This window comes from Pseudocercospora fijiensis (genome assembly GCF_000340215.1).
Source record: "Pseudocercospora fijiensis CIRAD86 unplaced genomic scaffold MYCFIscaffold_4, whole genome shotgun sequence".
Classification (NCBI taxonomy): Eukaryota; Fungi; Ascomycota; class Dothideomycetes; order Mycosphaerellales; family Mycosphaerellaceae; genus Pseudocercospora; species Pseudocercospora fijiensis.
The window spans coordinates 735,853-752,924 of NW_006921535.1; the positions used below are offsets into that span (position 1 = coordinate 735,853).

The 17,072-nt window shown below is 51.1% G+C and overlaps 7 protein-coding genes across 7 annotated transcripts; 5 read left to right on the top strand and 2 right to left on the bottom strand.

Moving 5' to 3' along the window:
* Positions 1–1,572: 1,572 nt before the first annotated feature.
* Positions 1,573–1,875, bottom strand: MYCFIDRAFT_35873 (uncharacterized protein; the record flags this gene model as incomplete). The annotated part of the gene is made up of 2 exons (XM_007927533.1): positions 1,573–1,725; positions 1,780–1,875. The coding sequence occupies 2 exons, from the start codon at positions 1,873–1,875 to the stop codon at positions 1,573–1,575; spliced, it is 249 nt and encodes an 82-aa protein (XP_007925724.1).
* A 185-nt stretch (positions 1,876–2,060) lies between these two features.
* On the top strand, positions 2,061–2,686 carry MYCFIDRAFT_80288 (uncharacterized protein; the record flags this gene model as incomplete). Its single annotated transcript, XM_007927777.1, has 5 exons — positions 2,061–2,063; positions 2,115–2,153; positions 2,205–2,238; positions 2,353–2,453; positions 2,510–2,686. 5 exons carry the CDS (start codon positions 2,061–2,063, stop codon positions 2,684–2,686), a joined length of 354 nt encoding a protein of 117 aa, XP_007925968.1.
* Positions 2,687–4,415: 1,729 nt separating this feature from the next.
* Positions 4,416–5,226, bottom strand: MYCFIDRAFT_51327 (uncharacterized protein). The gene is made up of 2 exons (XM_007927655.1): positions 4,861–5,226; positions 4,416–4,813 (listed from the first exon to the last, which is right to left on the bottom strand). The coding sequence occupies exons 1-2, from the start codon at positions 5,047–5,049 to the stop codon at positions 4,658–4,660; spliced, it is 345 nt and encodes a 114-aa protein (XP_007925846.1). The 5' UTR covers positions 5,050–5,226; the 3' UTR covers positions 4,416–4,657.
* Positions 5,227–5,425: 199 nt separating this feature from the next.
* Positions 5,426–7,699, top strand: MYCFIDRAFT_215041 (uncharacterized protein; the record flags this gene model as incomplete). Its single annotated transcript, XM_007927931.1, has 1 exon — positions 5,426–7,699. The coding sequence occupies exon 1, from the start codon at positions 5,780–5,782 to the stop codon at positions 7,697–7,699; it is 1,920 nt and encodes a 639-aa protein (XP_007926122.1). The 5' UTR covers positions 5,426–5,779.
* Positions 7,700–10,710: 3,011 nt separating this feature from the next.
* Positions 10,711–11,352, top strand: MYCFIDRAFT_110830 (uncharacterized protein; the record flags this gene model as incomplete). Its single annotated transcript, XM_007927932.1, has 1 exon — positions 10,711–11,352. A coding segment is annotated over one exon (642 nt), but the record flags the coding sequence as incomplete, so codon positions are not given.
* Positions 11,353–13,974: 2,622 nt separating this feature from the next.
* Positions 13,975–15,323, top strand: MYCFIDRAFT_211116 (uncharacterized protein). Its single transcript, XM_007927933.1, has one exon. The coding sequence runs from the start codon at positions 14,154–14,156 to the stop codon at positions 14,790–14,792; it is 639 nt and encodes a 212-aa protein (XP_007926124.1). The 5' UTR covers positions 13,975–14,153; the 3' UTR covers positions 14,793–15,323.
* A 568-nt stretch (positions 15,324–15,891) lies between these two features.
* MYCFIDRAFT_36511 (uncharacterized protein) lies at positions 15,892–16,759 on the top strand (the record flags this gene model as incomplete). The annotated part of the gene is made up of 3 exons (XM_007927570.1): positions 15,892–16,244; positions 16,300–16,609; positions 16,670–16,759. 3 exons carry the CDS (start codon positions 15,892–15,894, stop codon positions 16,757–16,759), a joined length of 753 nt encoding a protein of 250 aa, XP_007925761.1.
* Between the last annotated feature and the right edge of the window lie 313 nt (positions 16,760–17,072).

Genomic DNA, 17,072 nt, shown 5'->3' on the forward strand with positions numbered 1-17,072 from the left:
GCAGCGACGGGAGGCTTCAGTGTCGCGCCTGTCTGGTACAGAAGCGCGGGACACGGAAGTGAAATGCCGCATCGTCATGTGTGAAGGATTGCGGCGTGCTGCTGGGGAGCACGAGGTCTATTATTATTCAACTCCACATGATACTGTAGCAGCGTCGCATCCATTTCTTCTCCTTCGCAGTTTGCTTGGTTTCGAATACTCCCCCCCCCCCCCCCCCCCCCCCCCCATCGAAGCAAAACCTTTGGCAGTATCCTTGAACCAAATTTCACAGATGAGATCGATCGAAAAAAATGCTTGCTACTACAACATGGGCACTACCCGTTGGCGTCTTGGGAGCACTTTGCGTGGCCATGTTCGTTTTCATATGGTGGTGGTTTCCTCGGCATTATCGGAAGGGTGTTGCGGCGGATATGAAAGAGGTTGATGAACGGCGACAGAGGCGGGAGGAGGCGATGGGTGATTTTGAGATGGAGGGAGGAGTTACGCAGTTTAAACCTTCTGTTGCGCCTGTTACGGCTTATTAGTGGGATTGGTGGCGAGGGATAGGATTCGGGTTGAGTGGAAGGAAAGGTCTGGATCGGTTGGCTTGAGGTATTGCACGAGACGCTGGAATTGGAATACTCTGACCAAGTCGTGCTGCTAGAGATTTGGAGAAGCTGGGGAATCCCCGATCATAGGCACGAATTTTCTCGAAGGAAAAATTTCCCCAAGCAGTCGGGTCCTGGTCAAATCGATCGCGGACGCACGCCAGTCAAAGAATTGGATGCGGTAGAGGCAATCAAGAATTGCCGAATGGACAGCCAAGTGAAAGCAGCGGCAAGAAAGATCTCATGGCAGGTCGCATCTTACCCAATACAACATCCATCGCCCGAGCGTTCGACAATCTGCCACGCGTCTTTCCGATGTGCTTGTGGCGTTTACAAATTTTCGCATCTCTTCGAATTCCAGTCTCGTTGGCGTGGACAAAACGGATCGAGAATGGTGACCACGGCCGGGGACAGCTGTGGCAGTATGTAGTCTCGTAGTAAATTTGCAGGGCTGATGTATGGGAAGCTACAACGCACGTTAATGTCTCATTAAGCCATCGCATGCAACGCGGACGCTGCGCTTCTCGCAAGTATAATCGCCAGGCTTGCTCGCTGTACTCGATGAGCCTGGCTGCCGACCCCAGCCGTGCAAAAACATAACTCCACCGCCTGCTTTTCAATCTCATCCATGCTTCTCCGGCCCAAATCGACCCTTGCGGAGCAGCGAGGTGGAAAATGGTGTATTGGGAAGCCTCTCTAATGCCCCGTGACTCGTTAAGGTGCTTCCCAACTGCAGTCGGTCTAGAGAACACGTCTTGTCGGCTTCAGTGCTTTATGAGCGTCGCCGACAGATGTCAACGAAGCCCAATAGGGGCGGAGATATGGAATTCAATCGAGGCTCCAGGGTTCGATGGTGAATCTGCTGCGCCATGGGGAAGCGCACGCGCCACTGCCACCACTTGTGTGAGCAGTATTGGGCGGCCTGTATACGGAGCTTTCGTTCGGATCGAGATCGTCAAGCAAAATTCCGTTGGATACTGCTCTTTCATTTCGTCTTGCCCCGAAATTCGGTGCCGTCGCTCACATTCTGCAGCTTCCTGTACTCCTCTTCCAATTGCCTCTGCATTTCGAAATCTGCCAGACGCTCCTTCTTGACACGTTGTTGCTCCATGTCGCGTATGACTCCCGCATGCATCAACTAGATAGAAAATCAATGGTCATCCGAGGATGTTAGGCGCATTGTCGAGCTTACAGCTTGGTCGAGCTTCTGCTGGCGATGCACAAATACCACAATGCCAATGGCGCCTAATGTGGTGCCCGCAAGCGTCAGTTTCGCAGCAGTAGACATTATTATTACTGCGAATGGTGTTGCAGGGAAGAAAGTGTGGAATCCTTGGTACATCTCCTCAAAGCGGAAGTCGCCGACGTCAACGCCCAGAGCTCCAACCAGCTTCCACGACTTCAGGTTGCTTGCTTGTCTGCGAACATTGAGCCTGTTGTCTCTGCCACTCATTACTCTTCCTCTTAGACACAATGGTATGCAATGCGGTCGCATAGTGCTGGATTTCACACTGACAGCTTTTGCAGGCCGCCCAGAACTCAGCAGGCATCCAAACACTGCTCGATGTAGGCAGCTTCCAAGGATTACGAATATGGCGGATCTAATATGTTGAACAGGCAGAGCGGGAGGCGCAGAAGATTGTACAGAAAGGTATGCGATAGCGAGAGGAGCGGTATGGAATATATACTAATGTGATGACAGCCAGAGAATGTATGCAGCCTAGGATTCCGCCCTCAACTCCCTACCCAGACTGATCTTACCTAGACCGCACGAAGCGAGTAAAGGACGCCCGATCAGAAGCCCAAAAGGAGATCGAGGAATACAGGAATAAGAAGGAAGAGGAGTTCAAGGCATACGAGTCGAAGGTACACCATGCCTACATTCGACTGCCATCAGAATACGTAAGCTGACCCATGCCAAGCACACTTCAGGAAACAAGAAGGCCGAGGAGGAAGCCGAGAAGGATACGCAAGAGAAGCTGAAGGAAATCAAGCAGATCGGGCAGAAGATCGGGCCCAAAGTCGTCGAGGACTTATTGAAGGCAGTCATGGATGTGCGGCCCGAGGTCCCAAATCGCTTTGATCAGCCTGTCGCATAGACAGGGATGGTTAGATCTGGCATAAACCCTGAGAACTGCAGACTTGATACCACGATTATGGCATGGCATTTGTGGGCAGTGACCGACGCGTTGAAAGAGGAGATGAGATGCGAACGTGCCACAAACCATCACAGACCTCAAAGCACGTCTGACCTGAAGAGCCATGTTTCACTAATTTTTGAGCACGAACTGAAAGGCCAGGCTTCGAAAGAGAATCATTTACCAAGCTAATCATACCGCTGCGCCATGAATGAGTGATTGTGGAAGTTGCTGAAAATCTCAAGAGGACGTAAAATACTGCTTACTCCCTTGATTAGCAAACTGTCCTATCTTGTCATCATGATATAAGGATTACTCGGACACATCTGCTATGAAGCCATGTACTTGAGGTCTTCAAGAGGCTTAAAGGCTAACCATACCGCTCCGCCCCGACTAATTGTCGAGAGTGACGGTCTTTCGAAACGTACCTGGACGTTAATCCGGTCACATTGAGTCAAGAGTTGTGAAGAAGTGAGACATGTAGGCACAAGGCACAAGAATGTGCGGAATTCCAAGGACAGCGTCTAATTTCTTTGATACCTTTGCGTCCCGATCCTAGGGAAATCGTAGTGCTTTTTTGATCATTGATGTGAATACGGTCTATTCATACTCTCGGCCATCCATGCGCCATACCCAAAGCGATTTGCATTACCTGGTACATTCATAAGCGGGGCAGGTATGCGAGCCCATAGAAATTTGCCTTACCCGGTACGCTTGGCCTCTTTGCCTCAATAGCCTGAAGAGGCGGGGCGAGAAACTCAAGCATCTGACGACGAAGATCCGTTGAGTTTTTACTTGAGTATTCCACCTGTGTCCCGCTGCTGCTCTCAGGCAGGCTTTGTTCTACGATGTCCTTCAATTGCGGTAAAACGCTTGTGAACTTGGCTAAGCATTGAGAGAGCTCCTTGATTGCCTCCAAGTCTGCTTTTGTAGTATTGACGGCAACTTGATTATACTGATTCGATCTCCAGCATAGAGAATTCTTTAATGAGGACGCGTCGATTGCGAGGCCGGTGGAAAGGTAGCATATTGAGCCGTCTTTGAGGTCTGGGGTGCTTGTCCAGGTGACGCTCTTCCCGCTTGGGAGAACTACGCCGGCAGTCTCTGCATTGAACGTCCACTCCGCTTCTTGCTTGCAAATTTTGGTCCATTCTGAAGTAAGTCGATCAGTGACCAGTGGGACATTGAGAACGACTCCCAAATTTAGTGCTCGGATTCTGGTGCCCGCTCCTGCGCCTGTTATGTCCGTGTAACATGTATGTCTATATAAATCTCATTTCGGATTTCTGCTGGACAACGCTGAAAGAAGGTGTCATTGGAAGGATAGAATAAGGAGGTCGGATTGGGACTGGCGAAGTAAGGTGGGTTCGCTCTTCCTGCTCGCGGATCGTGTCGAGGTGAATGTAGCATTCGAAGCGGCGAGACACGTCTTGTATCACCTCCCGAAGCTCCTGTAGATGGCCGAGCTCTGTGTTCCCATCTCCGAAAAAATTTCAAGCTTCAACGAGTCTCGCCTCTCGCTTTTGATGAGCACTGCACCATCTGTAAAACAGAACAAGCCGCTGTAAGATTCCGGTGTTGCCAGCAAGTCGAAGGGAGCAAGTGCTTGTTCAAGGTCGCAAAACTCTAAAACCGTGATTTGACGCGGTGTTGTCGCTCTGCCACTCTGCATTCCTGACATTCTCGTCTTCGAAAGAATCCCGCGCGAAATTGATCATGCAGCGAGGTGATCAATATATCGGTTCGGGGTTGGTGGAACTGGTCGTTGCGCGTGCGATGGCACACTCTGCACAGACTGTCCGTATCCATCTCTCGCAACGTATCGTATAAGTGCATCGAAGGTTGCGGCAAAGGCCGTTGCTGACCATTGCTCGAAGTTGTGGGTCTCCTCCCAAGCTTGCTTTCTTGAGCATCTCCGTTTGGTGTGTTCTCTCAGATCCTGCTCTTACGCCTGCTGGTCCTCCTCGAGTTTCCACCGTGCTCTTTGCGGTACAGGCTTCTGACCTCTTCATTGCTTGCGCCGCCGTTCGTCACGTAAGACGAATAGATGAGCGATTTCGGGCCTCCGGGATAACGGCGCTTCTTGACCTGATACATGCGTTAGCTTGGCCTTGATTGAGCCGGAATATGACTACCTTGTGTCTTCGATGAAAATAGGTGCAGCTAATGTAGAAACCATGAATGTGTGAGGGTATTACTGCCAGTAAGAAGAAAACGCAATTCAAAAGCAGGTCCATGTCGAAACCACACAGCAACATGACTGCGGCTGGGGGGAAGAAGATATTGAGGCATGTGAGAAATAGGCGGTAGATGAAGCCCCTCATGGCTGTCGTAGTGATGATCGGCCCGGGCGAGACAGATGCTGTGCAATAATGCTATGTGCAGGAGCGGAGATGTGGAAGTTGCAAGAAGGATCATGTATCAAGGCTGATGGAGGACAGCCGCTGACCTAGCATGACACGGACCGCCATAGCTGCGAATGGTGATCTGATACGGGCGAGGTTGATCCCATATAGGTCTTTGGTGAAGATCGTGAGTTGAAACAAGGCAAACTACTCTCTCCACGAGTTCGCATGCGCGCCGACATCATCAACAAGAATCTTGAATCTTGGAAATGCATGTGGCTGCTCGTGCTGTGGCTGTGCTTTAACCCGGCTCCCTGCCCGGACCCGGACCTGAGAACTTCTTCCTCTACAAACAACGAGCTGCTATCGAACAATGTCAACTGCCATCCAAAGAGGCTCGGGAGGGACTTGTCAAGTGCTAGTACCTGCTGGCTGGTCTCAACTGATTCTCACAAGCGAAACCTCTTCATCAGCCAGCAAGCGGAACCTGAGATTACCCTTGATAGACTTGCTCACTTCTCGCAGCCATTGTGTTCACTTGACTCACATGCAGCCGCCAAGCCGTCACATGCTCATCACGATGAGAGTTATCATATCACATACCCAAAGGACAGTAAATTGCTGCACTGATGCCACCAATCTGATCAAGAACATGATCTGTAGACGTGGCGCGCACTCATACATGCTACAGGCGCATCTTACGTAGATTATGCGGTCTTCGATACAAAGCTTCCATGAGAAGCTTAAGACGTGGGATGCACCTTTGCCAGATCTCGGACTTAGAGCCTCACTTCTTATACTTCGACCGAGGTTGAGCGTCAACAGACTTTCAAGAAACGAGCGCCCGGACGAGGATAATCATGATCAGAGGTGTGCGAGCCTGTCAGGTGTCAGCAGTCCCACGCGTAGCGACTCGATTTTCATTCTGCACGAAAACGCAGCGATCTCTACATCTGAAGGCATCAACTATTTCGACAAGCATGATCTCAAGGAGAGCTACAAACTCGGGGCTCGGGACCAAAAAGTCACGCCGCCTGTCATCTGCAAGTCCTCGACATTTTCTGACCCGGAGCAAACTCGCGATGTTCACACGAAAAGGTCACGATATAGCGTGCACTCGGCAGATGGACGTGCTACTCCAGTCAGTCGAAGTCATGATGACAAGTCAGTTGAGGAAGAGCAATCAGCTCCTTATGCTAATAAGATCCGCTCAAAATCTCCCCACCTTGATGCCAACGAGGAATCAAACCCTACTCAGCAGATTGAAAGCACGAAGGGCGCTCCCATACCAGAAGAAGAGTCCGATTTATCAACCGAGCTGAGACGGTCTGAGGGCGAGAAGGTCGAAGAAGTTAACCATTCGCGTTCATTCCCGCCCAGAGTGAGTAGTTTAGCATACTCCAAGCAGCACGCTGCAGCTGTGCAGGCCCTGCAAGCAGAGTCTGGAGTACCTCTCCCTTCGGCTGCACTAGACAAGCATCATCCTCTTGCTTCTGACTTTGGACCTTCGAAAAACGCAGTTCCACAAGAGGCTAGGACACCGCAAGCAACCAGTAAAGCTGATAAAACGCAGCAGAAGGGCTCTGAATCACAGACCTCATTAAGAGGCACTCCAGCAGCGACTGCCACTCAGCCGTACTCGACCCAGTCCAAACAGCTGTCAAAGCAGATTGAAAAGATGTTGACTTTCATGACCAATGGACATGCAGGTGCGCAGGAAGGGAGTATTGGAAAACGCACTGTTGAGCGTACTCGGCTTCTCGATACTCATGTGGACTCTTGCAATACTAATGCCTCATCTTTGCCGGGCATCCAACAGGGAAAAGCGAGCAACGAAGACAGCGGATTCCACAGGCTCAAGAGTAAGCGAAGCTTTTGGCGAATCGGATATGCCCTGCCCTCCGCTACTCAAGCAGACAAGCACAAGTCAGAGGCTATACGTGGATACGAGCGTGTCAATCAGGGTGGCAAAATAGATTCCAGAGGATATCAGAGCACTGAGCGAGACGTATACGACCTAATCAACAAGATCAACACGATCCGATCCGATCGGGAGTTGAAGCCGTTGGAGTACTGCGAGAGACTATGTGCAGAGGCCCAAGAAGAAGCAACAGCTCACGATCTGCAAACCGAAAGTGCGACACTATACGGCGCAACACCCGACCTGTCCAGTGGCAGCGCCTTGTGGTTTGATGACGAAGCATCAAAAGCCATCCTGGTCGGACCTACTGGGTTCGATGGCCTGACGACAGCAGATATTTGGATGCAAGGCAAAGAACCTCGTCATGATCAAAGGAACCACAAAAAGGTTGTCGATGATGCCATCCAGCTCGAGCATTGTGCTTGCTACAACCACAAAATGTATGTGGCACTTGTTGATGAGCTCTGGAGCAGAGTTGGTATGGCGAGGACGGAAACAGATGAGCGCTGGGTTGTAGTCCTTGGTGAGCAGGTCGCGGAAGAGGACTTGCTACCACGAAATGTGAACAGCAAGAAACCAGCCATCAAGCGGAATCCACTGCCACAGAATCCATATGCTGCCGAGTATGGAGTCATGTCTCCATACGAGTGGGATTCTAGTGAGGACGCCGAGCAAGATACAGTTGCAGGGTCCTCTCGACCTCATTAAGAGCTGCATCTCAACCCATGGCGCTTCTCGAAAGTGTGTTCTCGGAACCCCTCTTTTATCGGCTGCGTGCATCTCCGACTAGTTCTACCCGTCTCGAGTTCGAAGAGTGTTCCTATCTGCCGGAGTGGCTACTAGATTCATCTATTCAAAAGCATTAATATGGGAAGAATCGAGCCGACCAATCATTTTGGTGCATGTGAAGGACTGGGCAGCAGTTCCCGAAACATTAATATATTAAAGCCTTCTTTTACGGACATTTCTTCCAGAATCAAGCATAAAGAGCCATAGAAGTCAGACTGATGAAAGAATGTGAACTTCCACTAGCTGCCGTCTCCCGCCATCCTCTCCGAACAAGTGCCACGAGCTCGGCCAGGCTGATGAGCGCGGTGAAGATCCTGACACAGCCAAGTATGAGTGTTGCTGTAGGCCAGGCCAGCCGTAAGATTCCTTCGGATGATACCATTAGTATGGACCTCGCGAAATGGAGGGATTGCGCTCGAGATCTTACCTGAACGAGTCCAGCGAGCAAAGGCCCAATCATGCCACCTGCGGCCCAAGCCATGTTGAAAAGAGCCTATGCCTGAGCACATGCGCCGTTCTTGCCAAGAAAGACCACTGGTGGCAACTGCTCTAGAATACAAAGCTTCTTAGCGGAGCAAGAGCACTTTCTGGTATTACTGCTTCTGCTGCATTGATATTGTATTGCTGGGCTGTCTTTCCACCGCCATGTCATCTGTCACACCCTTCTGGGGGTGCACAAGATCACATCCCGTCTTCTCAATGCCGGTCCCTATCTCGTATCGCCCACCAGAGCCAAACAACCGCAGCACTGACTCCTTGCCGAATGCGCCCACCAAGGTACACTCCGATGCTGTTTCCCGCACAAAGCATAGCAGTCGACCCCCCAAGAGCCAGCAATCCGAGCACAAGAGTGAACTGTCGCGATCCCATTCTATCCGCCATCCAGCCGGCTAGAAGCAAGGCCGTGCTATACACAACCAGGAAAATTGAGCCCCATGTCTGAACATCTTCCGGGTCAAGATTCGCTCGTTCCGTCAAGGCGAAGGGAATGCCACACGCAAAGATGTCCGTGAAGACTGCTAATGCCACGGTAATGATAATGAAAAGTCTTCGAACTCCGGAGTTTGAGAATATCGGTGGCGTGTCTGTCTGCTGATCCGAAAAGCCAAGCAAACATCATGATGAAGAGTTTGATCGCCTCCCTCGCCGTGTCCTGTTTATTAGATGATGGTTTTGGCAACGCAGTCTGATTTCGAGACGAACATGTAACGCCCATCAAACTGGTGACTAATCAAAGAGTTACGACGGAAAAAATTGCATGGCGTCAAGAATCGTGATCTCACGGTGACAAGAGGACCGGATTTCATTGCCGTAGATGGCTCTGGCTTTTGGCGTAAAAGCAGGCTCTCTTTGTTGAGGGGGAAGAAAAAAATGCCGAATTGAGAGGAGGTGGGTCTGTATCGGCGTCCGCGCTCTCCGTCACGATTCATGAAGTTCCTTGTCAAAGCGTGGCTTCGTTTCTGCTATTTACGTTGTGCATATACATGGATCGCCGCGCATATCAGCGTAACGATGGACTCCCGGGGCATAGGCCTACCATAACTCAATCCCCTCGACGCCAGCACGCTGCTCGAACGACTTCCGCAAATTCTGCTCCCAAGAATTACGAGCTCACGTGCCTGTTCAAGAACTGGTCCTCGTGCTTGTCACAGCATCGGTTCCCGGCGCAGGTACGACAGTAAGAGTCCTGACTGGCACAGGCGTTAAGCCACCCGTTGTCGCCAAGGTCGATGTATAATTGCCATGAGATGAGGTGCTGTTGGATGAAGGCCAGGACATGCCTGTGCCTTGTGGCGGCTGTAGCGTCACCGTCTTGACTCTTGTGGACGTGATTCTCGATGTTCGAAAGCCGGTCGGGATAGGGACGACTGGGACAACGCCGGGCAGGTAGCTGCTTGCGGAGGCAGAGGAGGATGTTGAGATGGTGAAAAAGACAGGCGACGCGGTTATGCTGGAGGTTATCGTGGCCGTAGTATTCATAGCCATAGGCGACGTTGAGAATGGCGCGGGAGGCCGCCTTGTTGAAGACGAGGACACAGACTCGGTTGCAGAAGAGGAGCTCCCAAGCATCAAACTTGAAAGCATGCTTTCGAGCTCCTCGAGCCTTGCTTCGACAGTTTGGACGAAGTCGAGAAGATCTCCCGGGAGGTTCGAAAGGCCTTCTTGGATGTCTTGAATATCTTCGGTAATCGATGGCGAAACGTCCTCTTTGACAGGCGACGCTGCATCAGCAATCACTACCGGTGTTGCTCGCTTCGAGTGCTGATGAGTGGGCCGATGATGGATATGTCGGGCAGAAGTCGAAGCAGCTAGGAGAACGAGGGTTATGATGCATCGCGAGCGTGGAATTTTGCGGGGCATGATGGCGGTCCTTCAGCAGAGATTGTAGACGAGAGCGTCAAGCACTTACGTTAGGCAGAGTTCTGGGCGATCTATTTCTAATGCTCCAAGCGAGGAGGCTGTCGAGAGAATGGAAGTGCATAAGGGAAATGGCGAGAGCATGAATGTTTCACGACATTCCAGTGCCGCCTCCCTCGCTCAGTCCTTTGCCCGCCCGCGGTCTGCCGACTGGAGCATCACGAGAGGAGAGCGAGAGCCGGGCAAGAGCAAGAGCTCGCTGGGCCGAGAAGTCTCTCCTCTGCGAAGGCGATGGAAATCAAATACCCAGTCCAGGGAAATAATGTACTGCGTGGAAAGAGAGAGAGGAAGACACGAGAAATCAAAAGCGCCAAGAGCTTAGTCAGCCCCCTCGCGCTTGAAAATAAATATTCACGTCCTCTACTTGTCCCATGACAGACGAACCTACGACCGATGAGATCTCCTGCGCGGGTCGCAACTGCAGTGTCTCCAGCAGCCGGCCGAAGCTGAGAAGAAGCAGTCGCAAGCGGGCAATCAGTGAAGTCTCGGAAACCGCTGCTCCATCGTTGACGTCTGCTTCTGCTTCACCCGCGAAGAAACGCAGGCAATCCGGCAAATATGCCCCGCCTTCGAAATATGCGCATTTGACGCCTCTCGCAGACATCCTGCAACCGAATTTGATTTGCGTGTTCGTCGGCTTCAATCCTGGAGTCACGACGGCTCAGACCGGTCACGCTTATGCGCACCCGAGCAACCTGTTCTGGAAACTATTGCACAGCAGTGGCTGTACGGATGAACGCCTGGTGCCTGAGCAGGACATCGACTTGCCCCGACTCTACGGTATGGGCAACACGAACATTGTCGCTCGACCGAGCAAGGATGCAGCCGAATTGAGCAAAGCTGAATCCGCAGCAGGCACTCCATTGTTGGAAGAGAAAGTGCGAAAGTATCGGCCAGAGGCGGTCTGCGTCGTGGGGAAGGGCATCTGGGAGTCTATCTGGCGCTGGCGGTATAAGCGTGAGATTCAGAAGCATGAGTTTAGATATGGTTGGCAGGACGAGAAGGAACGTATGGGCAAGACAGACGATTGGCCTGGTGCTGTGGTATTTGTTGCGACTGCTACCAGTGGGCTGGCTGCAAATCTGAGGCCACATGAGAAAGAGGCTATCTGGAAACCTTTTGGTGAATGGGTGAAGCAGAGGAGGCAGGAACGAATGTGAACAGCTCTTGCAGGAAGTCTTGATATGTGATGCGCATGGAATTTGCTCTCAGGCCCGCCTTCTTTTCATATCGAGACCGCGCTGACCTCACATTAGCCCTTTACGCTTTCCATAGCAGACGAGTCGGGACTGCCAAACAAGTAAGCAAAACTTCACGACATTCATCCACAACAACAACGCTCGAAGCGACAGCATTCGCCATCATCGAGGCCCTCCCACAGATCAATCGCCTCTCCGAATCACGCTTGCTCTATACCGTTGCCTGGCGACAGCATCATAAGCAAACATAGCAATGCCTCCGGTCTCCGTGGGTCCGAAGACTAGGAGCTGGCTACTTCAAGCCGACATTCCAAACCGCGCTCATGTCAGCCAGACGAACGAATGTTTGGCACTACTCAAAAGCGACGCCAAAATCGCCAGAGGTGCAATTTTAGGATGTCATGCTGCCGAAAGCAACTCCCAACTCCTTTTGGAACGCAACATCTCGTTTCAGGTCTCTCCTTCACCGTTCGCGCCAGTCTTCAGAATTGAGTATGCACCCTTCTATAAGGGCCAAAATATGACGCAAGAAGAAAAGACGGAGCATGAGAACCGTCGTCTTGCCGTCGAGTTTGCAGCTTATCCGGACGAGGACATCGTGCAGGATAGATCCGCACCAGGTGCTCCGTATGCTGGCCGCAGCGATCCTAATCCCTATCCGCCTGGACCCTTCACCTTTTCGAACCAGCTCCGCAATGTCCGCTATTGCAGTGGCGATGACGAAACTCTTCCGCAATTCATCCTCAGTTTGAAAAAGGCTCATATATTTACATTCGAGGCTGGTTCCTGCACCAAGTACGCTTTCTCTCAGCCAGTGCCCCAAGCGTCGCAGAAGGACACTGACACCTTTCGATCAATAATCCGCCGTGTCATCGAATCGAAGGCCACCATGTTCGTGGCTTTCAAATCCAACGACTCCATTCCTGGTGTCTGTTGGAGACTTTTCACCGCAATGCCACCCTCTTCCTTCACGTCATGGTGGCCGTGGGTCAGGCTAATAGATCCCACGGACCGGGACAGTTGGAAGAGTATCATGGAATTCGCTCCCGGGCGAAGCTTCGAGCTCTTTCCTGACCTCATTCAGAAGCTATTCGCGGTTAGACCGCGCAACTGGAACAATAACTCACCAAATGCGGACACGCTGCCCACGCAACTTCAAATTGCAAGGCAAAATCGTATTATACGCTTTCAAGACTCCAGACAATACTTGGCGGTTGTCCTGGGCAGCTTCGCCTACGAAGAGCAGAACGAGCGTTCACGACTGAGCAATCACTTCAATGGCAGTCATGAATGTGAGATCTTTAGCTCCAGTGGCGACGTGGTAGGAACGCGCAAGTACCTTGTTGCGCTTAATTTACCGAGCGACGTGATGAGCCGAGGACAGGACGATGCAAGAGAACCAATACCGGTACGACAAGGCCTGCCTACAGTCGGAGAGCGTGTGCAGATATCTGTCACAATTAAGCAGACTCCACAAACATGGCAGGGAGAGGTGGTCAGAATTTGAATCAAGAGCAGACGAACATCGTTGAACATTACTTCACGCATCAAGTGACACTTGTGCGTGGCCCGCCGGGAACTGGAAAGACCACGCTGATCGATGTCATCGCACGATTGGAGAGGGATTTCGAACAACGTCACTGGCTGTGCACTGAGAGCAACGACGCATGCGACGTTCTGGTGCGAAAGTTAGTTACAACTTGCGGCGATACACAGCCAAAGCGTTTGCTCCGATTGAGGGCTTCGGTCGAAGAAGGCTTCAACTACACTGTGGCGCAGAATAGGGTGATATCTCTGCCATTGCCTTCTACCCCAGTGAGTCCAGGTGCTCAGACTTTCGCTGAAGCTATACAGCAGTTCCTGTCCGATCAGGATCATGTCGCCAAAGCCATGAGCCTCGACAATCTCATCAAGGCTAGATTGATAGCATCGCGGAGCGCCGGTTTCATTGAGTTGTACACCAACGAGGCACAGATGTTGGACACTTTACAGCAGAGAGCGGTAGCGTTTCGAACTCTCGGCTACCAGCATGCTTCTCGCAGAGAGTACGAGGAGGAATTGCAACGAATTGAGAGGCAGTTCGTCAATCAATTGGGCTTAGTTCAACAAGACTATGTCGGAGCATGTCTCGGCATCTGCTCTACGGCTGCAGCGTCCTCTGGTCGATTGATGGGTAGGTTCTCTCCACGAGGCATGGTCATGGATGAAGCGTCACAGTTCCAGGAAGCCAGCGCTGTTGGTGCCATTTTATATGCGGTCAAGCGTGGAGAATTACGACGCCTTCCTAGATCGGAGATGATCACCAGCTTCCTCCAACCATCACGGCAGGGAACAATCCTTTCCGCGACACTGCAAAATTGTCGCTATTCGAACGTCTGATTCGCGGAGGGTTTGGGGTATTGACGCTGAAAACCCAATATCGAATGGCACCGCAGATCAGTCAAACTTCGAGACAGCTTATATATCAGCAAGACAGCATTCACATTATTGATGGACTGAATACGTTGAGCCAAGGCGGACAAGTCGCTAGGTTCCGGAAATTTGCGACACAGTTTGCCGCCACAATGGGGGAACAGTATCTTGCTCAGGACACAAATTCGTTCGTAGTGTCTCCAGTCAACTGGCCTGGGGATCCTCGCACGCTTGCACCTCAACGGGCTGTAGGCAGTACCTCGAGGTACAACCTGAATACGGCATGGATTACAGCGCGCACCGTTTTGGAGCTCCTACGATTTGGGTATATTGCCAGTGACATCATGGTCATTGCGTTCTACACCGACCAAGTCGAGCTCATCAAGGCAATACTCAAAGACGCGCCTCTTGCGGATGCGTTCACTGTCACAACTGTGGATGGAGCGCAGGGCCAGGAAAGTAAGGTCACTATCATCGACGCAGTCATGCAGGGCGCAGCATTCGCTTCTGGAATGAATTTTATTGGCGCTGACAAGCGTCGATTCAACGTTGCTATGAGCAGAGCTCAGGTCGGTAGAATCATCATCGCGAACCAGAGTATGGTCACAAATCCGCGAGACAAGAGCGTTTGGCGTCGGCTGATCGAGGACCATGAAAAGTCGAAGCGCATTCTTCAAGGTGGCCCTTTCAATCAGGCACTACCAGATGCTGCTGCTGACGCCAACATTTTGGCCAATATGCAGACCTTCCAACACCGCGCTCAACCTGGAGGCCATCAATCACCCGGCTTGCGTCGTTACGGTGCCGCTCAAGAGCCACTGGACCGGACTTACGCACAAAGTGCCTTTATCAGGGCTACATACGCTCCCATTGCGACTGCTGATATCTACCTGCGGCGATACAATCGAGACTTGCCAGCAGCTATCGACAGATATCTTGCGGAACACGGCGACGATGGGATTGCGGTCGAGAACATCCCATAGAAGCCAGGAACGCGGCTTGCGCAGTTCTGCTGAGCAGAGTCCGAAGCAGTCGTTGTTGTCTGTCAAGAAGTCGAACATTGAGCTCTCTCCAAATACAGTCCGGTAGTGGATGTATGGAGAGCCCAACCTTCCATAATTCCGAGTCAATTTTCATCTATCAATTCCACACCGTCTTGCTACTTCTGACGCATCCCTACAACCTGTCGCAATCACAAGGGGAAGCCACGATGAGTCGTATTCCACAGCCGAAAAAGCCGTATGGCACATTGAGGGATCATCCCATGATGGAATGAGATCGCGAAGCATTGCTTTCGATACTGCAATCCAGGACCGTATTCGCGCTTATTACCGCGCAGAGTCCAGACTTGTGAAGCGGCCACGAGGTTCCAATTGTGAACAGTCGTACCGTTTCCATTTGAGAGGCATGTGCATCACAAGTGCGCGCAATTGATGGCTTGAAAAAAAGCTTGGGGTTTTCCGTTCTGAGAATATTTAATAGGGGTTTTGTCGCTGAGAATTGTAGAACTACTGTAACTCGTCGCCCTGTAACCTCACCTGGTAGAACTAGTAACTCATCGACACTCCTTCTTACTCTTGCAAACTATAGATTTACTATATATTACGACGTATATCAAGATGGACTGCCGTGCACAAAGACTAACTTCTTAATAACTTTGAGCGTGTAGCACTCGGGTCAGGCTCCGTTCTGGACTTCTTCCTTCTTACGAGTGCCGGCGATTAACAGCCTTATGCTAACATTTAGCTATCTTTCCGGTAGCACCTACTATATACGAACAGTAACCTTTTGTTATTTTCTCGCGACTGGCAAGCGCACATCGCCACTAAAAATATCCTTGCACACACAAACCGCCAAGCTTTGATTCTTAAAGATCTTCGTACTATATTAATTATACAGCATAAAGTCTTGGCGCGTTGCTAAGGGGTGTTAAGCCTAGAACTACTAGCTTACCAATAGCGCCATGTCACGCAATGCAGTCTGATATTTCAGACATATACACCTGATGCGCAATGTCTCATATACAACATTAGCTGCTCATGCTACTGCTCCTGCTACACAAGCCGACCTCTGCATCCAAGAATGGTTTCCAACCAGTATTACGCACTTGTCGCCGGTATCGGCCCAGGGACAGGACGGGCAGTGGCATTGAAGTTCTCAAAGGAGTATCCAGTGGTGTTGTTGTCAAGAAGGACAGAAAGTTTCACCGATGTTGTAGAATACATTCATAAGAACGGAGGCAGAGCTCTTGGCATCGCAGCCGACGCAACGGACGAAGCCTCTCTCGCAAAGGCCTTGGAGACGATCGAGCAGCAACTTCCGGGACTCCAGCTGGTCGCGGCTATCTACAATGTTCGTCCTAACTCCCGGCCCAGCAGGCGTCCTTTCCTGGACCTGAAGATTGAAGATCTCGATACCAGCTTGCATGGCAATGTGTAAGTCGCGAAACGAAACGAGATTTGTATGCAGGGTATTTGCTGATGATCTTAGGCGTGGTCTGTTTTACTTTGCTCAAGCCACCATTCCGAAACTCTTAACGACAGTCGAAAGCAAGCCAGAACATGCTCCTACATTCATTTTGACAGGCGCAACTGCGTCGATTCGGGGCTCGAAGCTATGGTCTGTCATTGCCGCGGGCAAATCTGGTGCCCGAGTGCTGGTCCAGTCTCTGGCGCGGGAGTTTGGGGAACAGGGAGTACATGTCGGGCATGCGATCATTGATGGCAGCATTGATGAGCCTGATGCCAAGTTTGCAGATGGCAATGAAGCTACTCCTGATGGCAAGATCAGTCCTTACGGCGTACGTCCAATTTGAACTTCCTGTCGGCAGAGAAATGGGTTGCTGACCAATTGCGGATAGATTGCTGAAGCATACTGGAGTTTGCATACCCAGCATAGGAGTGCCTGGACGCATGAGATTGATCTGAGGCCGTTCAATGAGAAATTCTGAGGATGTCAATTCGTTGTCAGCAATCTTTCGAAGCAGATGGCTCGTGGTTCCTTCTAGCAGTGACTAGCTCAATGCATGGAGAGGGACGCCATGTGATATCTTGTGCCTACAGTGAAGAGATGTTTTCGACGCATGGTAGCCTGTCATAATGATTGTGAAGTAAATAAAAGTGGCATTCTTTGCCGCTATTTTTGGATACATTCAGGGCACTGCCGCGGCCAAGGATCAGGGAGGAAACACGTCTTCAGACTTCAGTTTACGCGCATTATTTCCTCCCCACAATCCCATCGCTTACGCATCATACAATCATTAC